This window comes from Symphalangus syndactylus, chromosome 23, assembly GCF_028878055.3.
Source record: "Symphalangus syndactylus isolate Jambi chromosome 23, NHGRI_mSymSyn1-v2.1_pri, whole genome shotgun sequence".
NCBI lineage: Eukaryota > Metazoa > Chordata > Mammalia > Primates > Hylobatidae > Symphalangus > Symphalangus syndactylus.
Genome location: NC_072445.2, coordinates 22,953,980 through 22,981,735, shown reverse-complemented (window position 1 = coordinate 22,981,735; position 27,756 = coordinate 22,953,980). Strand labels below are relative to the sequence as shown.

Here is a 27,756-nt window from a genome sequence, read left to right as displayed (position 1 = left end):
AACTGATATTATAGGTCACACAAAAAAGTAATTGCAGTCATTTTATTTTACAGATTAAAAAAAAAAAAACAAAAAACCCAAGACAGTATACTGTAGTTTGTTAGAAATAACTTTTTATACACTAGATTATAATTTATTCACATATATAAGCTTATTATCATAATGAGAAAAGGTTTATACATTTTGTTTTTTTTTTTTGTTTTAATAAATGTGCTAAGGTTCCTTTTTAATACTTTTTGGGAATCTGTTTTGATGACAATAGAAAATATTCAACATTAATTCACTAAACAACCAAAGAAGTAAAATTTTGATACTACCTCCAAAGTTAAAGATACCAGGCATATCTTCACTGCTTCCCAAAAAGACTAGGGAGTTAGGTAAAAGAATGAAGGCATTTGAGGATTTTTCAAGTTCCAGATGACCAGACAGAAACTGTAAGCCATTGGCTACAGAATGAATGATATAGCAAACAGTAAGGTTTTTATGCATTAGACACTATATGTAAACACTTATCACAGCTCCTGATACGAGCTGTTAACCAATAAATGAGCTCCATTCAGGCATTATAAACTATTAGATCCTTAAGGCAATTCCTATTTTAAGGTTTTAGGCAAATACTTATAGATACAGCAATATAAATGTTAGTTTCCTAGATTTGGCAACTGCTAAAAACAGTTTTCAGAACTACATTAGATGCTAATGATAGACCTACAAAGACTAATTTTAAAATGCATATCAGGAGACAATAAATCCTACAGAAGCCTTAGCCTCTGTACATATAATCATAGGTTAACAGTTTTACAAATTCACGAACATTAAATTAATATGGAACAATCTAAAAAAAAAAACCTCTTTAAGAGGCATCCAGTTTCTTATAGGCTTCTTCAATGAAGGTTGACATGCTCTTCATCTGTGATGAGTTATGAAGAATATCCAAGTCCTTTAGAAGAGCATTCTGGTTTGGAATTAGCGCCAAAATTTCTTTCTGTGGGAAAGATAGTATTAAATATAGTTGTTAACATTTTATTACGAGAAATCTCAAATGTATGTTAGAGAGGACAGTAAAATAAACCTTAAGTATCTATCATCCAACTTTAATAATTGTCAATGAATTGCCATTCTTCTTTCAAATCTATCTTTCCCTCTCCCCATCCTGCTCCTTTCACCACTGGTAAATGATAGGATTTTTTTTTGTTTTTGTTTTTTTGAGGTAGAGTTTTGCTCTTGTTGCCCAGGCTGGAGTACAATGGTGCAATCCTGGCTCACTGCAACCTCCAGCTCCCAGGTTCAAGCAATTCTCCTGCCTCAGCCTCCCGAATAGCTGGGATTACAGACATGAGCCACCACACCTGGCTAATTTTGTATTTTTAGTAGAGATGGGGTTTCTCCATGTTGGTCAGGCTGTTCTCAAACTCCCGACCTCAGGTGATCTGCCTGCCTTGGCCTCCCAAAGTGCTGGGATTACAGGTGTGAGTCACTGTGCCCGGCCAATAGGAAAATTTCAAATTACTTCTTGAGAAAACATGAAGACTTTCCAATGCTACAAACATTTACACTACAATGTCTACTAGAGTCCTTTGAAGAAAGAGTTTACTACAAATAAGACAGTACTATTTTATAAGGAGTTATATGCTATTGTTAGAAGCATTAAAAAAACCAAACTGTCAATATTTACTTCTAGAAATGTATCCTACAATTATGACTACACAAATCAGTAAAGACATATGTACAAGGGTGTACCCAGTCTTACCTGTATTAAAAAAATTATGTATTTCCATCAGTAATTTACAAATTATATGACCTCCATGCAACGGAATGTCACATAGCTATCAACAAAAATGAGAGATCTATGTGATTGACAAGATGTTCAAACTATATAGTCAAATGAGAAAAGTAATTTGCCAAACAGTTCATATCAGGTTCCATTTGTTTAAAGAACGAAATAGGACATAATGTTTTCATATATATGTAATGTATAACTGGTCTATGATATGCAGGGATGCCTCATTTTACTGTGTTCCCAGACACTGCGTTTTTTACAAACTGAAGGTTTGTGGCAACTCTGTGCGAAGGAGGTCTATCAGCACCATTTTTCCAAAAGCACATGCTCACTTTGTATCTCTACATCACATTTTGGTAATTCTTGTAATATATCAAACTTTAAAAATTATTACGGTATCTGTTATGGTGATCTATGCCCAGTGTTCTTTGATGGAACTGCTGTAATTGTTCTGGGTGCCATAACTGCAACCATATCAAACAGTGAACTGAATTGGTAATTGTTACGTGTTCTGACTGCTCCACCAACAGGCCATTTCCCAGTTTCTCTCCCTCTCCTTGGGCCTCCCTATTCCCTGTGACACAATGATACTGAAATTAAGCCAGTTAATAACGCTACAACGGCCTCTAAGTGTTTGGGTGAAAAGAAGAATCATGTCTCTTCCTTTAAATCAAAAACTAGAGATTACTAAGTTTAGTGAGGAAGGCCTATCAAAAGCCACGCGAACCAAAAGCTAGGCCTCTTGTGCCAAACGCCCAAGTTGTGAATGCAAAGGCAAAGTTCTTGAAGGAAATTTAAAGTGCCACTTCAGTGAATACACGAATAACGAGAAAGCAAAACAGCCTTATTGTTGGTATGGGAAAAGTCTGAGTGGTCTGGATGGAAGATCAAACCAGCCACGACATTCCCTTAAACCAAATCCTAATCCACAGCAAGGCCCGAACTGTTTTCAAGTCTATGAAGGCTGACAGAGGTGAGGCAGTTGCAGAAGAAAAGCTTGAAGCTAGCTGAAGTTAGTTCACAAGGTTTAAGGAAAGAAGCTGTGTTTATAACATAAAAAGTGCAAGGTGAAGCAGCAAGTGCTGATAGAAAAGCTACAGCTAGTTACCCAGAAGACCTAGCTAGCTAAGATCACTGGTGAAGGTGGCTATAGTAAACAACATATTTTCTTTTTTTTGAGATGGAGTCTTGCTCTGACGCCCAGGCTGGAGTACAGTGGTGTGATCTCAGCTCACTGCAAGCTCCATCTCCTGGGTTCACGCCATTCTCCTGCCTCAGCCTCCCGAGTAGCTGGGACTACAGGCACCCGCCACCATGCCTGGATAATTTTTTGTATTTTTAGTAGAGACGGGGTTTCACCGTGTTAGCCAGGATGGTCTCGATCTCCTGACCTCGTGATCCGCCCGCCTCGGCCTCCCAGGCGTGAGGATTACAGGCGTGAGCCACCGCACCCAGCCGTAAACAACATATTTTCAATGTAAACAAAACAGCATTCTATTGGAAGAAGATGCTAGCTCTAGGACTTTGATAGTTGGAAAGGAGAAGGCAATGCCTGGCTTCAAAGCTTTAAAGGACATGCTTTTGTTAGGCTCTTGTTAGGGGCTAATGCAGCTGGTGACATGAAGTTGAAGCCAATGCTCACTGATCATTCTGAAAATCCCAGGGTCTTTAATTCTACTAAATCGACTACATCTGCGTTGTCTGTGCTCTGTAAATGGAACAACAAAGCCTGGATGACAGTACATCTGTTTAGAGCATGGCTTACTGAATATTTTAAGCCCACTGTTAAGAGCTACTGCTCAGAAATGGAGATTCCTTTGAAAATATTACTGCTCATTGAAAATGTTCACAGTTACCCAAGAGCTCTGATGAAGATGTACAAGGAGATTAATGTTGTTTTCACATCTGCTAACACAACTTCTGCAGCCTATGAATCAAAAGAGTCGTTTCAACTTTCAAGTCTTATTATTTAAGAAATACATTTCATAAGGCTACAGCTGCCCTAGGTAGTGATTTCTCTGATGGATCTGGGCAAAATAAATTGTAAACATCTTAAAAGAAATTTATCATTCTAGATGTCAGTAAGAACATTCACGATTCACAAGAGGAAGTTAAAATACCAATAACAGGAGTTTAGAAAAAATGGATTCAATTTTGCATCCTCATGGATGACTTTGAGAAGTTCAAGACTTTAGTGGACGAAGTGACTGAAGATGTGGTGAAAACAGCAAGAGCACCAGAATTAGAAGTGGAGCCTGAAGATGTACCTGAATTGCTGCAATCTCATGATAAAAATTGAATGGACAAGGAGTTGCTTCTTATGGATGAGTAAAGAAAGTGGTTTCTTGAGATGGAATCTATTGATGATGAAGATGTTGTGAACATGGTTGAAATAACCATGAGGGATACAGAATATGACAAAAACTTAGTTGACAAAGCCATGACAAGGAATGAGAGAACTGACTCCAATTTTGAAGGAGGTTCTACTGTGGGTAAAATGCTATGAAACAGCATCACATGCGACAGGGAAATTTTTCGTGAAAGGAAGAATCAACCGATGTGGCAAATTTCATTGTTTTCTTATTTTAAGAAGTTGCCACATGCATCCCAATCTTCAGTAGTCACCACGCTATCAGTCAGCAGCCACCAACGTCGAGGCAAGACCCTCCACTGGCAAAAAGATGATGACCTGCTGAAGGTGCAGATGGTTGTTAACATTTTTTAGCAATAAAGCGTTTTCTAAATTAAGGTATGTCCTGTTTTTTTTTTTTTAAAGAAACAATGCTTTTTCACACTTACTAGACTACAGTATAGTATAAACATAACTTTTATATGCAGTGGGAAACCAAAACATTTGTGTGACTTGCATTATTGCAGTATTTGCTTTTTTGCTGTGGTCTGAACCCAAATTTGCAATATCTCTAAAGTATGCCTGTAATCAATATGGTAAATAGGCACTTACCTGAAGTGTGGGTGCTTTGAGAGTTTTCTGAGAAAGTTCTGGAAGAGAGAGTACTCCACTACTATTTATTTGATGCATCTAAAGTAGAAGAAAGCTACAGATTATTTCAAAAAGCTGATTTTTCTCATCATATTATACTTGAAAGTTGTCTTGGCATAATTTAACCATTAAAAATTATATCCAAATTCCGATAATACAGTTTAAAATAATTACCTGTTTTACTCTCTCCTCTTCTTCTTCCACCTCACTTGCCAGAATCTGAATTTTGTTCTTTAGGCTCTGAATATTCCCAGTCATTAACTCTGTGGTCTCTACCATTTTATCTATTTCTTCCTGAGTCAGAAAGAGAAAAAAAACATTTTAACTTAAACACATTATTATATTAAATCCTAATAGATATTGTTATACATACACATTTAAAAAAACACCATATATATTTAAAACATTTTTAGCAGCAACTGGTGAATTTACTTTTGTTTCTTTCAAAAAACAGACTTCTTGGAAAGCTGGTATGTCAAGGTATTAATGTGTTATAAGGATATCTAATTTCCCTGGAATAAGGAGATGTAGATGAACACTTCCTCAAAACTTACCAATGCTGGTAGGGTCAGAGATCATGGAAGATCCCAGTGTAAATCTAGCGGAGCCCAGAACTGATGACAGAAATACAGCAACCGTCCTTAAGCAGCATAAAACTTCATGTAGTGGAGAAATTCTGAATTGTTTTCATTTATTTAGGAGCATTTAAGAGTCTGCTGTTTAAATTTGTCAAAAGGAAGTAATGTTGGGCATTAGAGCAGGGAGAATAAAAAAAAGAGTAACAGTTTCCCACATTAAAGGAATATATAATTTAGAGAGGAAGATGAAAAGAAAATAAGAAATGAATAAAACAAGTATGGGGACAACACATCAAGGATGTGTTGTGTGCAGGCCAAGTATAATATTAAAATTAGCAAGCCTCCAGGTTTCTAAAGGATATTAAACGTGGCACTGCTTTCAAATATAGTCCTAGCAACAGTCAATGATAACATTGCCTGTACGCTTTGGGGAACAAGTAAATAAGCCACACAGAAAATATACATAAGTAATAACTCTTAAATCTTGTTCAGCAATAAAGTTGATGCTATATCTACGTCATTCTCCAAATACTAGATGCAGAACTGTTGCTGGGAGAGTAGTCTTCCTCAAGAAATATATTTTGGCTTCTAAATGACCTTTTTTTTTTTTTTTCCAGAAAGGGTAGCTGCAGGGGTCAGCAATTGCCCATGGGATGTTTTTGTACAGTTCAAGAACTGTGAGTTGTTTTTACATTTTAAAAGATTGGTCAAAACCTCCACAAAACAAAAGGATATGCAACAAAACAGTCAACCATATGTAGTCCAAAAAGGCTAAAATGTTGTCTGGCCCCTTACTGGGAATGTGCTGTTCCCTGAATGCCTAAGATTTTGGGACTGTGAGCTCTATTCACTTGAATCTAAACTCCATGGAGGAACAGACTCTGTTTTTATTTTTTATTATAGTAAATTTCAAACACATACAGTAAGAGAGAATGTTATCATGAACACCCATATACATATTGGCCAGTTTCAATTATCAACTCAGGACCATCTTTTTTTTTGAGATGGAGTTTTGCTCTTGTTGCCCAGGCTAGAGTGCAATGGCGCTATCTTGGCTCACTGCAACCTCTGCCTCCCGGGTTCAAGTGATTCTCCTGCCTCAGCCTCCCGAGTAGCTGGGACTACAGGCACCTGCCACTATGCCCAGATAATTTTTTTTTCTGTATTATAAGTAGAGACAGGGTTTCACCATGTTGGCCAGGCTGCTCTTGAACTCCTGACCTCTGGTTATCCACCAGCCTCGCCCTCCAAAAGTGCTGGGATCACAGGCGTGAGCCACCGCGCCCGGCCCATGGCCATCCTGTCACACCTTTAACTCCATCTGCTTCTCCCGCTTCCCCTGTGCTATTTCAAATCCTAGATATCCCATCATTTTATCTATAAATATTTCAGTATACAGCTCTAAAGGATTTAAAGATACATAAGAGTACAATATCATTACTACACTTAAAAAAATCTCAATAAATTCCTTAATATCAAACATGTGGTTAGTGTTCACATTTTCAATTTTCTTTTTTTTACATTTTGTTTTAATCAGGTTCCAAACTGGTTGTGACTGGTTGATATATCTAAGTCTCTTTTCATCTATAGGAGGCTTCCATTTCAATTTATTTGTGGAGATTAGATAGTTTGCTCTGTGGAATTTCCCATGGGCTAAATTTTGTGAACTGTATTCCCTGGTGAAGTTTAACTGGTTCCTCAGCCCTGTATTTTCTGTGAATTGGTTGTTGGATCTAACAGAGGGCTGTCCAATATAAATATAAAACAAACCACATATATTAGTTTCCCGTGGCTGCTGTACCACCTACTTGGCTTAAAATAACAGAAATTCATTCTGTCATGGTTCTGGAGGACAGAAGTACAAAATCAAGGTGTTGGCAGGGCCACAATCCCTCTGAAGACAAGAGAGGAGAATGGTTTCTTGTCTTTTTCAGCTTTTGGTAGCTGTCAGCATTCTTTGTAGCTGCATTGCTCTAGTTTCTGCCTTTGCCTTCACGTGGCTTTTTCTTTGGGCCTTCTCTTGTCTTTCACGTGGCTTTGTCTTTGTCTTTGTGCCTTCTCTTGTCTTTTATAAGAACACTTGTCATTGGATTTAGGACCTACCCATGACAATACAGGATGATTTCATCTTGAGATCCTTAATTATATCTGACAAGACCCTTTCCCTAGATTCAACCCACTACAAAGGGAATGTATAACAGCACTGAATGAATAAAGGGGTTAAATATAACAAGGAGTAAAATTTCTCATTATAAAATTTATTTTGTTCCACAGCTTTGGTTATCTTTGGGTATTACTACCGTACTCATATGGTATCTTCTTTGAGGATTTTTTTTCTCAATTCCTTTTAAAAATGTTTTTATGATTCTCAAAATTTCCTCTTTATCTTCTATTTACCATAAGCATTATCTGTTGTGTTTATTTGCTTTAGTGCTTCTTCTAATTTAGTCTACATATCTGAAAGGTTTTTTCTTTTATGTCTCATTCATTCCTGAATTCTCTACTTCCATTTATCAGTATTGCTAATTCTGATTTATAATTTTTCCCCTATACTTTCTATCATTTTTTCTGAATTTATTTCAGTTCACTTGATAAATTCGGTTAATGTTCATCTGTTCTAGGCACATGTCTTTTTGGCATGCTTTCGGTGTATCAGGAATGTTATTTTTGGTCTTTATTGTCATATTTTCTTATGCTAACTCTGATTCTGAAATCCTATGGCTCCATTTTTATGACAAGATCAATGGAGTCTAAAAAATTATGCTTCAGCTGTTCTAATGCCATCTTCCCAGAATCTCCGAGATGTTGTTCACCATTGTTGTTTCCCCAGCACCATTACTGAGTGACAGCACAATGAAAATGTTAAATAAATACAATTTCTGTTACTATTACAGGTTTTGGAAGATCATCACCAGCAATAACTCTAGGATGCAGTGAGAAAAAGCAATGGTTCTAAGGCACAGAGGAGAAAATTGATGATACAGCTAGAGTTTACAAGCTGCTAGTCTGAAGATCCTCTTATGCCAATGAAGAACTCTCCTTCCCCAAATGCCAGTGGTGCTTCTTCTGAGTGACTAATTATAGATATAATTAGGTTTATGTCCCATGGAGGTCAAATTTCAGCTGGAGACCAGAAATGCTTACCAGTAGCATAAAAATCACACTATCATTTATGACTTCAGAACACCCTTAACTGATGTGCATAAATACTAAATGTTAAAATTCTCCATGATTATACTCTCATACCTTTTAAAATAACCTAAATAAACGTCATCTAAGTGTTTAGGTGATGAAGCTAGTGCCAATACTAAAAAGATGCCCTAAAAAAGTAGGAACCTTGGGATGGAAATAAAATATAATATCACACTTTGAATAAAGTGAGGCAGCCACCAAAAAATGCCACCCTATTAACTAAAAACATGTATAGATTTGTGCTCAGAAATTGTTCCAACTTTATTCTCAATCTTATGGAAAAATGAAAATGAATTATTTGTTACCTTTGAGTTATACATTTTGAGAATATATTCCTTGCAGAAACTACTACCACCTTGTACTTACTAAATTGCAACTAAAATCTATGCACCACATCTAAACTACTTCAAAATGTCTAAGAGATATATGGTCTGATGTGTGTTACTTTTTATAATTATCCAGTAAGCTCCTTAAGGTTGCTTTGTCTTAGTTGTTCGGATATCCATCCATTAAAAGCTTGAAGTTAACCATGATAGACAAGGTTATCTGCTATTATCTTCCACAGGATGCCATACAACATAGTGATCAAGAATCATGTGCTAATGTCAGAATGACACAGTTAGCATCTCAACTTTAAGCAATTTGTCTAAGGTTCAGTTAGAAATAGCATTATGTCTTTTTATCACATTTGTAAAAAGAGAATAATTTAGGTCATACTCTAAGTCATTGTGAGGATTAAGGGATATAACTGTAAAGTGCTTAGAACAGTGTCTGGAGTGTAGGAAGTCCCCAGTACATATTAACTCTAATGATAATTGTGTTTTCTTGCCATATACAGGTCAGAAAAACTTATACGTTTTAAAATTCCACAGTATTTAGTGATAAACTCTTCTAAATTGATAATTAAAAATACTAAGATAGTTCAGTTAAAATCTGATGAAAAAAATAGGACTGCTACTTAACCACAAATATATTAGAAATACTTCAACTTTAGAGGCACCAAGTTCAGACAAATTTTTGCTTTAATGAAAACAAAAAAAGAAAAACATTTAATGAAAAAACCTGGTTCAAGGTCTAGTATTCACTACTGGAAGAACATCATGATACTTTTAAAAACTTTGGTCTTTTCCCCTTTCCCTAACTCTCTAATTATGGATTCCCTATTCAAATTTCATACCTGCAGTAATGCCAGACCTTCTTCATTAGCTTTGTCTCGTGCCCTTTCCATATTCAGTAGACTTGATACATTAGTTAAATCTTCCATCTTTTTGGGAGGGACTTTCAGAGTTTCACACAGTTGTAGCAATCTTAAGGATAAAATAAAAACAATTATTTTGTTTATTTTTGAGTATTATTATTATTATTTTAAAACAGTCCTCATTTTTTCCTGTCCTCATATTCTTAAAGGTACAATATTCTTTTATCACCACTGGGTAACTGCCCGTAAGTCTCCCCCTCCAAAAGCCCTGACAAATCATCATTTAGCCTTTCAATGTATTAAGATTTACCTCAAATTAAGGGACATTGGGGCTACTTTACTAAAAGAAAATTTTCTATTTTACACATTTGACAATTTATATACATTTTAAAACCAAAATTTCCTTTTATCATCCAGATGTTTTCTAGACTATTACAGGACATGAGTCTATTATATGTTGTGAATTGTTGGTTAAGAGACAGAACACTAGTCTAGAAGTCTTAACTATGACCCTGGACCCCAAATCTCAATTATTTTAGAGAATGTGATAAAATATAGAGAAGATTTACATTAGTTATTCTAAATGATTTCAAAGAAAACTGAGTTCTATAGAGTTTAAGGCAAATAAAACACTAAGATTAAAGTGCATTGCTCAAAAATACTATAAACATGAATGGTATTTAATATTAAAGTTAAAAAATTCTTTTACAAATTCGAGTTGATTTGATCACTAGTAGAAACATCTATTTCTATCGTCACATCTGGCAGACCACAAAATAGCTTTCCCAGATTTGATTCTTAAATTTTATGAGGAAAAGCTAAATTGGATTCCTTTTATAACAGCAGTATCTTTGGGTTCTACTACTTCAGATTTGAAGAAATCTGAACAATAGTGGAACCCACTATCCCATTTTTGGGATCTTGTTAAAAATCTTAATTTAAAAAAAAAACTTTTATTTTAGATTCAGGAATATATATGCAGGTTATGGAGGCAAATGTTGTGTAGGCAAATGTTTGGTGTACAGATTATTTTTTCACCCAGGTAATAAGCATAGTACTTGATAGCTGGTTTCTCAACCCTCACTCTCCTCCCTGGTATCTGTTGTTCCCTTCTATGTGTCCGTATGTATTCAATGTTTAGTTTAGCTCCCACTTGTGAGAACATGCACTATGTGGTTTTCTGTTCTGTGTTAGTTTGCTTAGGAAACCTCTAGCTCCAACCATGTTGCTGCAAAGGACATGATCTCGTTCTTTTATGGCTGCATAGCATTCCAAGTTTTATATGTAGCACATATTCTTTATCTATAATCTACCACTGATGGGCATTTAGGTCGATTCCACGTCTTTGCAATTGTGAATAGTTCTGTGGTGAACATAAGTGTGCATGTGTCTTTATGGTAGAACAATTTATATTCCTTCAGGGATATACCCAGTAATGGGATTGCTGGGTTGGATGGTAGTTCTGTTATAAGTTGAGAATCTGCCAAACTGCTTTCCACAATGGTTGAACTAATTTATTTACATTCCTACTAGCAGTTTAAAAGCATTCCCTTTTCTTGGCAACCACCCAGCATCTGTTACTTTTTGACTTTTTAATAACAGCCATTCTGACGGGTTTAAGATGGTATCTCATTGTGGTTTTCATTCGCATTTCTCTAGTAATTAGTGATGTTGAGAGCATTTTTTTCATGTTTGTTGGCCGCATGTATGTTTTCTTTTGAAAAGTGTCTGTTATGTCCTTTGCCCACTTTTTAATAGGATTGTTGGTTTTTTGCTTGCTAATTTAAGTTTCTTATAGAGTCTTGATATAGACCTTTGTTTGATGCATGGTTTGCAAATAAAATCTTAATTTTTGTAAAGAAAAAAGTAGGCAGCAAAAACTCCACAAATCATAATTCTCATTAAACTGTTAAGACAAACTCTAGTTATTTAGAAAAATCATCATTAGGCTATCACATTTAAACACAAACTATCTGCCTAAGCCTTCCCAAGAGGGAAAAGTTTTTTTATTTTCTTAACAAAAATATTTTATTTATGAAGTTTCTTCTATATGTTTATTAAATCAATTATGTGGAAGAGTCATTCACTGCTCCAAATGTTCTAAATAGCAGTTAGATTTCCAAGACTCTCACTAACTCTTAGAAAGTAAAACCATGGCTTGAATATATCCTACTACATCAGCAACATTTAATCACCACTTATAACATTGTTTCTATAGGGCAGACTTTCTGGAAGTATGTTCCTTTAGAATTGTAATGGGGAATAGTTTTGTTTGCCTAGCAAATTTGTCTGTGTAATCATGGGGCTAGGTATATAATCCAGTCTATATCAATCATATCCATGGTAGCTCTTGTCACAAAATCACGTCAAGAATAGGTGTATATCACCTAAGCTCAGCAAATCAGAAACCATCTCCTAGAATTTTCTAACTGAAGCTAAGGGGTAAGAATTGTCTTTTTCCTCTTTCTTCGCCGGGCTAAAATGATAGATACAGGAAGCTGCCTATGATTATAGTTGTAATCTAGTAAGAACTGAAAACTAAAAAAATGAAAATAATGAAGCTAACATTTAGTCAAAAGCAGAGATGTGACTAATATATGAAAATGAGTTCCCAGAAATATCAATTTGGGAGATGCTAGGTTAAAGAAAATGAAATAGATTTATTTACTGCAGGGCTTCTTACATGCTAAGGTACCCAAGTATAATTCACCACAGGTTACTTTTATCCATAGAATATCTGTAAGAACAAGTATTTCAAATATACTTTGAGAAACACTGCTACAGAAAAATGTATTTAGAGTTCCAATTAGGATCAGTTTGCTAATGCTGTACTTTGTTGTACTGGTAAAAGTAATTGTATCTTGGGTACTAAGATACTTCAGGAACTAAAGAAAGCAAGCTGTGAAAGTAAAAATAAGTAGGAAAGGCCTTGAAATGTGTATCTCCATAGCTGTTACATGATGAAGAGACTGCCTATCTGTTGAATATAATCTTTTCCAATGAACCAAGGTGATCACTATGAACAGCAACTATTATGTAATGTAATATTCTCATTCATACACTAAACATTAGTATTTGTTTTATATTAAAAAGATCCTAAACAGCTACATTTTCATTATACTTGTATTAGCTTATTATCCTTTTAATATCTTCTTCCTTCTTTAATAATAGGCTGCTATACCTTTAAGCAATTTACAAGCCTGCTTCTAGCAGTTTTCAATTTGTTAAACCTTTCTTAGCAAACTCCCAACCCCACCCAACCCATCTCATTCACTCTTTCTACTTGGCTACTATGGGTTGAAAATTATATTTAAAGAAAAAGTAAATATAATTTGTACTCAAAAGAACTCCTTAAAATAGGTCACAAACATTTCTAGGCAAACTTGAAACTGAGAAGCAGAACATTTTCTTTTTCTTTTTTTTATTATACTTTAAGTTCTAGGGTACATGTGCACAACGTGCAGGTTTGTTACATATGTATACATGCGCCATGTTGGTGTGCTGCACCCATTAACTCGTCATTTACGTTAGGTATATCTCCTAATGCTATCCCTCGCCCTCCCCCTACCCCATGACAGGCCCCGGTGTGTGATGATCCCCTTCCTGTGTCCAAGTGTTCTCATTGTTCAATTCCCACCTATGAGTGAGAACATGCGGTGTTTGGTTTTTCCTCCTTGTGATAGTTTGCTGAGAATAATGGTTTCCAGCTTCATCCATGTCCCTACAAAGGACATGAACTCATCCTTTTTTATGGCTGCATAGTATTCCACGGTGTATATGTGCCACATTTTCTTAATCCAGCCTATCGTTGATGGACATTTGGGTTGGTTCCAAGTCTTTGCTATTGTGAATAGTGCTGCAATGAACATATGTGTATGTGTGTCTTTATAGCAGCATGATTTATAATCCTTTGAGTATATACCCAGTAATGGGATGGCTAGGTCAAAGGGTATTTGTAGTTCTAGATCCTTGAGGAATCACCACACTGTCTTCCACAATGGTTGAACTAGTTTACAGTTCCAACAGTGTCAAAGTGTTCCTATTTCTCCACATCCTCTCCAGCATCTGTTGTTTCCTGACTTTTTAATGATTGCCATTCTAACTGGTGTGAGACGGTATCTCATTGTGGTTTTGATTTGCATTTCTCTGATGGCCAGTGATGATGAGCATTTTTTCATGTGTCTGTTGGCTGCATAAATGTCTTCTTTTGAGAAGTGTCTCTTCATATCCTTCGCCCACTTGTTGATGGGTTTTTTTTTCTTGTAAATTTGTTTGAGTTCTTTGTAGATTCTGGATATTAGCCCTTTGTCAGATGAGTAGGTTGCAAAAATTTTCTCCCATTCTGTAGGTGGCCTGTTCACTCTGATGGTAGTTTCTTTTGCTGTGCAGAAGCTCTTTAGTTTAATTAGATCCCATTTGTCAATTTTGGCTTTTGTTGCCATTGCTTTTGGTGTTTTAGACATGACGTCCTTGCCCATGCCTATGTCCTGAATGGTATTGCCTGAGTTTTCTTTTAGGGTTTTTATGGTTTTAGGTCTAACATTTAAGTCTTTAATCCATCTTGAATTAATTTTTGTATACGGTGTAAGGAACGGATCCAGTTTCAGCTTTCTACACATGGCTAGCCAGTTTTCCCAGCACCATTTATTAAATAGTGAATCCTTTCTCCATTGCTTGTTTTTGTCAGGTTTGTCAAACATCAGATGGTTGTAGATGTGTGGTATTATTTCTGAGGGCTCTGTTCTGTTCCATTAGTCTACATCTCTGTTTTGGTACCAGTACCATGCTATTTTGGTTACTATAGCCTTGTAGTATAGTTTGAAGTCAGGTAGCGTGATGCCTCCAGCTTTGTTCTTTTGGCTTAGGATTGTCTTGGCAATGAGGGCCCTTTTTTAGTTCCATATGAACTTAAAAGTAGTTTTTTTCCAATTCTGTTTAGAAAGTCATTGGTAGCTTGATGGGGATGGCATTGAATCTATAAATTACCTTGGACAGTATGGCCATTTTCACGATATTGATTCTTCCTACCCATGAGCATGGAATATTCTTCCATTTGTTTGTGTCCTCTTTTATTTCGTTGAGCAGTGGTTTGTAGTTCTCCTTGAAGAGGTCCTTCACATCCCTTGTAAGTTGGATTCCTAGGTATTTTATTCTCTTTGCAGCAATTGTGAATAGGAGTTCACTCATGATTTGGCTCTCTGTTTGTCTGCTATTGGTGTATAGGAATGCTTGTGATTTTTGCACATTTATTTTGTATCCTGAGACTTTGCTGAAGTTGCTTATCAACTTAAGGAGATTTTGGGCTAAGATGATGGGATTTTCTAAATATACAATCATGTCATCTGCAAACAGGGACAATTAGACTTCCTCTTTTCCTAATTGAATACCCTTTATTTCTTTCTCCTGCCTGATTGCCCTGGCCAGAACTTCCAACACTAGGTTGAATAGGAGTGGTGAGAGAGGGCATCCCTGTCTTGTGCCAGTTTTCAAAGGGAATGCTTCCAGTTTTTGCCCACTCAGTATGATATTGGCTGTGGGTCTGTCATAAAAAGCTCTCATTATTTTGAGATACGTCCCATCAATACCTAATTTATCGAGAGTTTTTAGCATGAAGGGCTGTTGAATTTTGTCAAAGGCCTTTTCTGCATCTATTGAGATAATCATGTGGTTTTTGTCTTTGGTGCTGTTTATATGCTGGATTACGTTTATTGATGTTGAAGCAACTTGCATCCCAGGGATGAAGCCCACTTGATCATGGTGGATAAGCTTTTTGATGTGCTGCTGGATTCGGTTTGCCAGTATTTTATTGAGGATTTTTGCATCGATGTTCATCAGGGATATTGGTCTAAAATTCTCTTTTTTTGTTGTGTCTCTGTCAGGCTTTGGTATCAGGATGATGCTGGCCTCATAAAATGAGTTAGAGACAATTCCCTCTTTTTCTATTGATTGGAATAGTTTCAGAAGGAATGGTACCAGCTCCTTCTTGTACCTCTGGTAGAATTCAGCTGTGAATCTGTCTGGTCCTCGACATTTTTGGTTGGTAGGCTATTAATTAATGCCTCTATTTCAGAGCCTGTTATTGGTCTATTCAGGATTCAACTTCTTCCTGGTTTAGTCTTGAGAGGGTGTATGTGTCAAGGAATTTATCCATTTCTTCTAGATTTTCTAGTTTATTTGCATAGAGGTGTTTATAGTATTCTCTGATGGTAGTCTCTATTTCTGTGGGATCAGTGGTGATATCCTCTTTATCATTTTTTATTACATCTATTTGATTCTTGTCTCTTTTCTTCTTTATTAGTCTTGCTAGCAGTCTATCAATTTTGTTGATCTTTTCAAAAAACCAGCTCCTGGATTCACTGATTTTTTGAAGGGTTTTTTGTGTCTCTATTTCCTTCAGTTCTGCTCTGATCTTAGTTATTTCTTGCCTTCTACTAGCTTTTGAATGTGTTTGCTCTTGCTTCTGTAGTTCTTTTAATTGTGATGTTAGGGTGTCAATTTTAGATCTTTCCTGCCTTCTCTTGTGGGCATTTAGTGCTATAAATTTCCCTCTACACACTGCTTTGAATGTGTCTCAGAGATTCTGGTATGTTGTGTCTTCGTTCTCATTGGTTTCAAAGAACATCTTTATTTCTGCCTTCATTTCGTTATGTACCCAGTTGTCATTCAGGAGCAGGTTGTTCCGTTTCCATGTAGTTGAGTGGTTTTGAGTGAATTTCTTAATCCTGAGTTCTAGTTTGATTGCACTGTGGTCTGAGAGACAGTTTGTTATAATTTCTATTCTTTTACATTTGCTGATAAGTGCTTCACTTCCAACTATGTGGTCAATTTTGGAATAAGTGCGATGTGGTTTTGTGAAGAATGTATATTCTGTTGATTTGGGGTGGAGAGTTCTGTAGATGTCTATTAGGTCCGGTTGGTGCAGAGCTGAGTTCAATTCCTGGATATCCTTGTTAATTTTCTGTCCGTTGGTCTGTCTAAGGTTGACAGTGGGGTATTATAGTCTCCCATTATTATTATGTGGGAGCCTAAGTCTCTTAGTAGGTCTCTAAGGACTTGCTTTATGAATCTGGGTGCTCCTGTATTGGGTGCATATCTGTTTAGGATAGTTAGCTCTTCTGGTTGAATTGATCCCTTTACCATTATCAATGGCCTTCTTGGTCTCTTTTGATCTTTGCTGGTTTAAAGTCTGTTTTATCAGAGACTAAGATTGCAACCCCTGCCTCTTTATGTTTTCCATTTGTTTGGTAGATCTTCCTCCATCCCTTTATTTTGAGCCTATGTGTGTCTCTGCACGTGAGATGGGTCTCCTGAACACAGCACACACTGATGGGTTTGACTCTATCCAATTTGCCAGTCTGTTTCTTTTAATTGGGGCGTTTAGCCCATTTACATTTAAGGTTAATATTGTTATGTGTGAATTTGATCCTGTCATTATGATGTTAACTGGTTATTTTGCTCGTTAGTTGATGCAGTTTCTTCCTAGCATTGATGGTCTTTACAATTTGGCATGTTTTTGCAGTGGCTGGTACCGGTTGTTCCTTTCCATGTTTAGTGCTTCCTTCAGGAGCTCTTTTAGGGCAGGCCTGGTGGTGACAAAATCTCTCAGCATTTGCTTGTCTGTAAAGTATTTTATTTCTCCTTCACGTATGAAGCTTAGTAAATACTAGAGAAAAATAATTACTGAAAATCACAGGCAGTGGTGTGTCTTTTAAGAACTCCTGAGAAGAAATCTCCATTGGTGATTTACCGTAAGATGAAGAGCAATAATATCTTAGAAAATTATACTTGTTTCTTGTGCAAATAATTTAAGACAATATGACGTGGAAAAACACAGCCATAGGGTAAATATCAGATAGATAAGAGTGGTGAACTATTAACTTCAAATTATTAAAAATGAAGTTGAAGGGAGTTGAAGTTGACAAAACTGTTTTCAAATTCTGATTCGGAAGAGTGAACTGTGGAAACAGGATTTCGTGATTTTCAGGGTTTTTTTTTTTTGTAAGTTCCCCTGAAACTTATTTGAGAAACGTGTGCAGCAGCAGTTTAGAAAAAAAAGAAAACATATTTCCAAGTTGTTCACCTTCTTTAAAAAAAAGAAAAACTTATATTCCACAAGTGTCTGTTTGGCAACATAGGAAGAAGTCATGTTTTTAAAAATTATGTTTTAATCATTTTAATTAGGCAACAGTATTACCTTTTCTTCAGGAAGTTGAGATGGTATTGTATTTCTTCTTTTTCTTTAACACTGTTACTCAAAATTGTCCTAGAAAAGAAAAAAAGATGGAATAAATAGTAGTCTGAAGCACAAATAATATACTCTGTGTACTTTTTCTAATTTCTCTCCAGTGCCCCTCCCCACTAGCCAGGCAAAATCAATCACTTTTCCTTTCATATTAAAGACACTTTAAACAGACGTACAATGAAAAAATTCTACTTATATATATGTTTTGCCACACTGTATTGTAATAGTTTATATGCCTGGCTCTTCTGATAGAATTTGCTCCACAATGGCAGAATTCTGTCTTATTTTCTCTGTATCCCCTCCAGTGTGGTACCTTCTATGTAAAGTGTCACTTTGAACTCAACTTCTTCCTAAAGAATCTCTATTGACAAAAACTAAAATTTTACTGATAGCAAGTCAGGCCACAAACACTTGCTTTTATTTCACTGATGGAATTTCAAGTTTCTAAAATTAACAGAGACTTTTCTGCTGAAGGCAAATACTGCCACATCAATTATATCTTCTTCCAAAATAGAAATATACTCTATTACCTTAAAATAGATAGCAATATTTAAAAGAATAATATCCATAGGACACACCTAAGTGGGAACCAAAAGAATGAAATGGAAAAATTTTATACTCACATTATTACTGATTCCATCATAGTTTGCAAATGGTCTCTGGTACTCTTTGACAGAGGTTGCCAGGTTTTTCTCTTGCTGGCTGCTATCTTTACGTGTTTTAGGTTAGTGTGCTTTGTTTGTCCTGTCGTTAGTAATAGAAGAGGCTCTGATCAATCTAGATGTTTTACATGTTTTTGCTTAAAAACTGAATGTTTTCATTTAAAAAAGCTTATGAAATTATCAGAACAAAATATTATAAAGCTGTATAAACTGTTTAATTTACTTCTTATCACACAGCTATAACGTCCCAGGTGTTGAATATGAAAATGCTTTCTATTGATAAGTTAATGGAAATACTACCAAGTGATAATAGAAATAATTTTAAATGAAGAATCAAACTTTAATTATGAAAAGTTTTATTCTCAGAAATGGCCTAAATTCTTTAAACATTTCATTGAGAGGACCAGAAAACTATTTTCCAAATGTTGGATGGCAACTGGAACAAAACAGACTAATCAAACCACAAATAGATAGTGTCAACTATGTGGTTGGTACTGTTCTACTTATTAGGTATTTAAAAAAGAAGAAATAGTGCTGGATCTCATGAAAATCAGTGTTGGAGAGAAAGGATATTGAACAAATTATAGGTGTGCAAAGCATACAAAAGGGAAAAAAAAGTATTGTACGCTATGGGAGTATAAAACCAGAGAACCTAACCTAGTGTTGGCTGAGGAGACGTAGAGAATCCTTCCATGAAACAGTGATGTTTAGGCAAAGGCAACTACTCCAAACTAGTTTACTCCAAACAAACTTATACTAGTGGTTCCAAACTAATCTATACAGAACAGAAAGCATATTTGTCTTGAAGAAAAATTAGTAGGTATGTATTTATATCACAGATCACTAATAATTCAGGCTGTGGGCCACTTTGATTTTCTCTATTTCCTATCAACTCAGTGGCATTGAAGCCTCTACAGTATATTGCCAGAGGTGCTAAGTAAAATTTCAGTTGACCAAAATAACTAACCACTACTACATATTCTTACAAAAATGCAAATGTAGTTGTTTATTACTATCTTTTGCAGAACTCACAAACAAGATGCTGAACATTTTTTCATGAATGTAGATATAGCTTGATATAGAAGCAGGTTAAACAAGGTTAATAGAAAAGAAATACCTTCAGAAGACAGATCTTTTAGATGATTTTTATTTCTTTTCACTGTGTTTCTAACCTAGAGGGAAAAACACATGCATAAACATAAACAGAATTAAACATCAGATAAAAAGATACTGCTTTTACAATAGATTTTTATATGTCAAAGAGTATTCATATAATTTCTAGTAGATAGAAAAAAATGTATGTTGCTACTTCTACAGAAAAATGGTATATATTTATCACAGGCAGAGGATATACTAAAGCAATTCTTGACAATGGTGATAATAACAGAATTTTATATAGTGTCAAAGAATGTTTTAAATGAATCATTACTCACTTTGCCTACGAAATAGTGTTACATACTTTACCTCCAAAAAAATATAGGCATTGCCTAATGAGTAGGGTAAAACCTGAAACTTTTTTTTTTTTTTTGAGATGGAGTCTTACTCTTTTCGCCCAGGCTGGAGTACAGTGGCACAAACTCGGTTCACTGCAACCTCTACCTCCTGGGTTCAAGTGATTCTCCTGCTTCAACCTCCCAAGTAGCTGAGATTACAGGTGCGCACCACCATGCCTGGCTAATTTTTTTGTATATATATATATATATATATTTTTTTTTTTTTTTTTTTTTGAGACGGAGTCTCGCTCTGTCGCCCAGGCTGGAGTGCAGTGGCGCAATCTCGGCTCACTGCAAGCTCCGCCTCCCGGGTTCACGCCATTCTCCCACCTCAGCCTCTCCGAGCAGCTGGGACTACAGGCGCCCGCCACCGCACCCAGCTAATTTTTTGTATTTTTAGTAGAGACGGGGTTTCACCGTGGTCTCGATCTCCTGACCTCGTGATCCGCCCACCTCGGCCTCCCAAAGTGCTGGGGATTACAAGCGTGAGCCACCGCGCCCGGCCTATATATATTTTTTTAGTAGACACGCGGTTTGACTGTGTTAGCCAGGATGGTTTTGATCTCCTGACCTCATGATCCACCCACCTTGGCCTCTGAAAGTGCTGGGATTACAGGCATGAGCCACAGTACTCAGCCCCAGTCGAAGATTTCTAAATGAGAAACTTGATATTTTCATTACCTTTTTCTTTGACAGCACAACTTCCTCATTATCCTTTTTTCTCTTTGGATTTCTTTTTAACTGTTGTGAGCTTTTCTTGGAAGCATTTGCCTTACCAGACATCTTGATCTAAACACAGTGCTTCAAAAAAAAAACAAACAAACAAACAAACAAACTGTAAAGATGAAAAGAATACAAAAAAAGCTAAAGCCTTGCACGTTTTGTTTAAAAAACTTCCCTATAAATGTTCCACATTCTCTTTTTTTAAAGAAAAATCATAATAAAAGTTTGGGGATATTACTGTATGCTTTGAAACAAACATATTTTAAAACAAATAATTTTGACTCATCAGAATAGGATATCTAATTCAATTTCGTTCCTAGAAATTAACTTCCATTTGTATGGATTTTAGAAAATCATTTAAAAATGCTTTTGTATCTCTTATTTTATACTCTATCGTATGATAACATCCTCTCCATGTTTAAGTCCAAGGAAATAGAAATATAAAGTAGTCACAGATAGTGTCAGTTTAAGGAGTAAAACCTAGGTCTTGTTATTTTAAGTAATAAATTTACCATTACCCAATTTTTGCCAAAAATGGAAGGAGACACTTTTTAGGATTATACCATCAATCTATGTGGAAATTCATGTGTCACACTAACAATTTAAACTGCAATCCTATCTGCACTATGTGCATTTTAACAAGAGTACAGCAGTGTACTGATTACCCTGCCCTCCCGCAAATTACAAAACAGACATGGGATTGCAAATGGGGATGTTGATAAAATTTAGTGTAATTTTCCCTCTTTTGTTACCAAACTCATTTCTGATAAGAAGGAACAGAAGAATGAGATACTTATTCTTGCATTACACCATAAGAAGTGGATAGAAGTTAAGTGCAGTATACAAGGAAATATGTATATGCACATATTAGCTATACATGCCTAGAAAAAATATATATACACATATTAGCCATAGCTAGATATACAGATAAATTATCCATCATTCCTTTTCTAAACATTCAGAATTATTATACTGACACAGTTTAAATATATGTGCAGATTTAGAGAGAGACAATGATAAATCTATCCTCTCAAATGTTAAAAGCTTCAAGCTCCCCTCCACCCAAGACTGGAAAAAAAAATTGGGAAAGAATTAACAGAAAGATCACAAACTACATTTAGCAACCACATATCAGACCAGTTACAAAAAGCAGTGGAAGTCAAAATATCACTTTACCCTGCTCTTGAACAATGTGATATCTTGCCAAACACTCATTCTCTATCTTGTGTTCAATTTCTAAAATGCCTAATTACCTCAACTTTACATCTACACCGTTATATTTCCCCTACTTAAAAACCCATCCACATGACAGAATTTCACTTGTAGATCTCTCCTGGAAGGGCTGACATATACAATAGTTCAAGTTGTTCACTGAATAAGAGCATCCAGGTGAAGGGGCAAGTGACAGCTGAGATTTTAGATTAAAAATGGTACACATTCCTTCTCACAACTGTTAATGAGAAGTAAGGTCTATGTTCCCTTGTCTTAAATCTTGGCAGACTCTGAAGCTGTTTGAGCAGTAGAATACAGTAGAAATGATTCTGTTCTAGCTTACTGGCTTAGACATAAAGAGACTGGCAACTTTGACTTCCTCTTGCTTAGAAACACTTGTTTTTTTTTTTTTTTTTTGAGAAGTCTTGCACTGTCGCTTGGGCTGGAGTGCAGTGGTACAATCTCAGCTCACTGCTGCAACCTCTGCCTCCCAGGTTTAAGTGATTCTCCTGCCTCAGCCTTCCGAGTAGCTGGGATCACAGGCACCTGCCACCACGCCCAGTTAATTTTCTGTATTTTTAGTAGAGATGGGGTTTCACCATGTTGGTCAGGCCGGTCTCGAACTCCTGACCTCAAGTGATCCTCCCACCTCGACCTCCCAAAGTGCTGAGATTACAGGCGTGAGCCACCGAACCCGGCCAACACCTGCTCTTATAACCCAGCCACCACCGTATGAGGAAGGTCAACACCAAGAGGAACTGAAACCCCAGGAAAGTCTTAGCTGAGCTCCCAGCCAAGAGCCAGCACCAACTTGCCAGTCTGGTACATGTACCTAAGTCAATATGCTGCAGCCCACACTGCGTGGACAAGACATGAGCAAGCCCTGCCTAGTCCCTCCCAATCCCAAATTTTGGAACAAATTAAGTGAGTAAAAAATTTACCCCAATACGTTCTGTGTAACATTCAAACTCTTTACCATGCCATTTTTAGTCCTTAACAACCTAACTCTGCCTACCTTTTCATACCTCTCTCCTACTACTCCTTAATCAAATCTCCCTCTCTAGCTAGATTTGATGATTTCCTGAACACACTTTGAGGAATTCTGCCTCCCAAACATACACCGTACCTTCTACCTGAGCAGCTCTCTCTTGTCTCTGCCCACTCTCTTAGATCACAAGCCACTTTCTTTTCAAAATCTTCCTAACTATTCTACTTCATTTGTCTCTAAGTCTGTGGCTCTTATGCTCTGTCTCATTTGGTACTTATTTATAGTTTGGTTCCATTAATCATTTTCTTCTTGATATTCTTTATTAAAATAACATGTAATTTAGTGCTACTCCAAATCTCATTCAAACTGTTTGCCATAATCCTTTCAAGTGTGGAAATTGAACGTAATCATTTAGAAACTTTTATAGCAATTTGATAGAGTAATTTTATGCACATTGAACCTTATCATAAAATAATTAGCCTCGTCTTTGCCATATCATTTCTAGCAATTAGTATTTTTTAAAAAAAGACTTATTTCAGAACAGTTTTAGGTTTATAGAAAATTAAGCAAAACACACAGAAACTTCTTACATAATCCCTGCCCTTCCCCATTCCCTGCAATCTCTAGTATTAACATCACACACCAAACTGGTACATTTGCTGTAATTGTTGACACATCATATTACCCAAAATCCATTGTTTACATGAGAGTTCACTCCTGGTATTATACCACAAGGGAGTTTGACTAATAATTGATTTTTAATTGCATTTTACAAAAGTATCAGTTATGACTGATTAGAAATAAAAAGCAAAACTGGTCTAACAGAGTTTGAGAAGTACTGTTAACAATGAAACCTACTTGAGGCACTAGAATATAGCACAAAGTTTCTCAGCCTCAGCACTATTAACATTTTAGATGGATCATTCTTTGTTGTGGAGTCTGTGGTGTGTATTGTAGGATGTTTAGCAGCACACTTGGGTCTACATAGACCGTCAGATGCTAGAATACTTCCAACCCCTGAGTAGAGCCAACCAAAATTGTTTCCAGACATTGCCAAATGTCTCCTGGGTCAAAATCAACCCAGGTTGAGAACCCTACCATAATGGTTAAGAGCAGTCCTGCGACGAGGGTAAATTGTTCAAGCTCCAAATCTAGCCCTGCCACTTAATTAATTGTATATCTTTGGGCAAGTAAATTAACTCATTTTCCCCATTAGTAAAATGATTAATAAAAGTACTAACATTAAAGGCTTTTGTAAAGCAAAAATGATTTAACAAAGAATATATAAACCACCTAGAACAGAATTTCAGACATAGTAAGAATCCAATAAACAAAAGACATCGTTTCTATCACTTCTGGGCTACTCGCAGTGCATATAAAAATGAATAGATATTTTGTCCCATTCTTAGATCCAAGGGAAACTATAGCTTAGTGATAGTGCATAGGTAGAGACAGACATGAAAATAATTATTATGTATATTTATAAATGTTATAAAGAGGCAAGTGAGCGAATGACTGTCTTAAACTGGTTTATGCTATGGGTAAGAATGTATAGGCATAACTCTTTTTATTGTGTTTCACTTTATTGAGCCTCGCAGACACTGTATTTTGTTGTTGTTGTCTTACAAACTAGTTTGTGGCAAGCCTGCACTGAACAACTATATTGATGCCATTTTTCCAACAGATTGTGCTCACTCTTCATGTTTCTGTGTCATATTTTGATAACTCTCACAATATTTCAAACCTTTTCATTATTATATCTATTATGGTGATTGATGTTACTCTGTAATTGTTTTGGGGCACTATGAGCCATGCCAATATCAGACAGAGAACTTAATAGGTAAATGTTGCGTGTGTTCTGACTGCTCCACCAACTGGCTGTTCCCTGCCTCTCTCTCCCTCTCCTTAGGCCTCCCTATTCCTTGAGACACAATGATATTGAAATTAAGCCATTTAATAACCCTACAATGGCCTCTAAGTGTTCAAGTGAAAGCAAAAATCACACCTCTCTCACTTTAAATTAAAAGCTAGAAATGATTAAGCAAGGTGAGGTAGGCACGTCAAAAGCCAAGATAGGCTGGAAACGACACCAGTTAGCCAAGCTGTGAATGCAAAGGAAAAGTTCTTGAAGGAAATTTAAAGTGCTATTCCGGTGAAGACATGAATGATAAGAAAGCAAAAAACAGCCTTCTTACTGATAGGGAGAAAGTTTGAGTGGTCCGGGATTGAAGATCAAAGTAGCCACAACACACCCTTAAACCAAAGACGAATTCATGGCACGGTCTTAACTCACTTCAATTCTATGAAGGCTGAGAGAGGTGAGAAAGTTGTAGCAAAAGAGCTTGAAGCTAGCAGAGCTGGGTTCCTGAGGTTTAAGGAAATAAGCCATCTCCATAACACGAAAGTACAAAGTCAAGCAGCAAATGCTGATGCAGAAGCTGCAGCAAGTTATCCAGTTCTAGGTAAGATAATTGATGAAGGTGGCTACACTAAACCACAGATTTTCAATGAAGACAAAACAGCCTTCTATTGGAAGATGCTGTCTAGGACTTTCATATCTAGAAAGAAGTCATTGCCTGGCTTCAAAAGACAGGCTGACTCTCTTGTTAGGGGCTAATATGGGTGGTGACTTGAAGCCAATGCTCACTGACCATTTTGAAATATCCTAGGGCTCTTATTCTTTTAAATCTACTCTGTCTGTGCTCTGGAAATGGAAGAACAAAGCCTGCGTGACAGCACATCTGTTTACAGCATGGTTTACTGAGTATTTTAAGCCCATCTTTGAGACCTACAGCTCACAAAAAGATTCCTTTCAAAATAATACTGCTCAATGACCATGTACTTGGTCACCCAAGAGCTCTGATAGAGATGTACAAGGAGATTAATGCTGTTTTCATGTCTGCTAACACAACATCCATTCTGCAGCCCATGAATCAAAGAATAATTTTGACGTTCAAGTTATATTATTTAAGAAATACATTTTGTAAAGCTATAGCTGCCCTAGACAGTGATTCCTTTGATGGATCCGGGCAAAATAAATTGAAAACTTCTGGAAATGATTTAACATCCCAAATGCTAGTAAGAACATTCATGATCCATGGGAGGAGGTCAAAATATCAACATTAACAGGAGTTTGGAAAAAGTTGATTCCAACCCTCATGGATGACTTTCAGGGGTTCAAGACTTCAGCAGAGGAAGTGATGAAAGATCTGGTGGCAATAGCAAGAGAAATAGTGGAGCCTGAAGATGTACCTGAATTGCTGCAACCTCATGATAAAACTAGTGGAAAAGAAGTTGCTTCTTATGAATGAGTGAAGTTCTTGAGATGGAATCTACTCCTGGTGAAGATGCTGTGAATATTCTTGAAATATCAACAAAGAATTCAGAATATCACAAAACCATAGTTGCTAAAGCAATGGTAGGGGTTAAGAGGATTTACTCTAATTTTGAAAGAAGTTCTACAGTGGGTAAAATGCTTTCAAACAGCATCGCATGCTACAGTGAAATCTTTAGTGAATGGAAGAGTTAATTGCTGTACAAAATTCATTATTTTGTTATTTTAAGAAATTGCCACAGCAACTCCAATCTTCAGCAACCATCACCCTGATTGGTCAACAGCCATCAACATCAAGCAAGACCCTCCACCAGCAAAAAGATTACGATTTGCTGAAGACTGAGATGATTGGTAGCATTTTTTAGCAATAAAATATTTTAAAATTAAAGGATGTATTTTTTTTTTACACATAATGCTATTGCACACTTAATAGGTTACAATACAGTGTAAATACAACTGTTATATGCACTGGGAAACCAAAAAATTCTTGTGACAGGCTTTATTGGTCTGGAACCGACCCCGCAATATCTCGGAAGTATGTTTGTACATTATTCATAGAAAAAGTATTATTTTAATTACATTTTGAAATATTTAGCCAAAAAGTAGAAAAATGAAGCATCCAAGGGAAAACAGTAAAACTCGGACGGCAGGAAAGCTCGGAAAACAAAAAACAAAAAACAAAAAACCTGGCGTGTTCAGGGACAGGAAAGTTCAGCGAGGCTTTTAATGTGTATAGGAGGAATGAAAAGAAATAAGGCTGGTACAGTAGTTTGCCGCCAGACTATATGCCTTAGGAGAGAGGGAGGCATTCTAGGTTGTCTTGTTTTCCTTGTCAGCTTGTTGATACTCATGGGACTCAATTATCTCAATTTAGACCTCTATGTGGGCACAAGAGTGAGTAGGACTCCTGGAGAAACACAGACATTAATGTCCAAGGCTGCACTTGACTTCACTAATGCCCGCGGGAGAAATTTAGCAATGAGGATGAGCCATGAGGATGATTTGGGGGAAATAGGGAGGAAGTATTCATGGCTTTGCTCCCTCCCCCGTTATCAAATATCTCAATCTCAGGATCCTAACGGCAGACCTTTTAGGACAGCGGGCATTTCCCCGGGAGCAATCCCCCCTCGCCATCCTCAAATGCAAACCGCGGAGTCTGCCACAAAAGCGTTGGCTTTAAAACTCATCCCTGAACTTTAGATCCACCCAGCCGGTTATGGATATCACGACTCACCACTGATTCTTCTTGCACCCTTCTGGGAGCCGTGCTTAGAGTAATTCGCGCCCAAACATTCTTAAACAGAGGAGATCCGGAAGTGGGCGGGAAGAAAGCGGAAACGGGCATCTAACCCT

The 27,756-nt window shown here is 36.5% G+C and overlaps 1 protein-coding gene across 1 annotated transcript; it reads right to left on the bottom strand.

Moving 5' to 3' along the window:
• Positions 1-27: 27 nt before the first annotated feature.
• Positions 28-27,756, bottom strand: CENPQ (centromere protein Q). The gene is made up of 9 exons (XM_055263750.2): positions 27,638-27,756; positions 20,828-20,947; positions 19,771-19,825; positions 18,615-18,735; positions 17,944-18,012; positions 9,729-9,858; positions 4,956-5,075; positions 4,743-4,820; positions 28-985 (listed from the first exon to the last, which is right to left on the bottom strand). Exons 2-9 carry the CDS (start codon positions 20,927-20,929, stop codon positions 854-856), a joined length of 807 nt encoding a protein of 268 aa, XP_055119725.1. The 5' UTR covers positions 20,930-20,947; positions 27,638-27,756; the 3' UTR covers positions 28-853.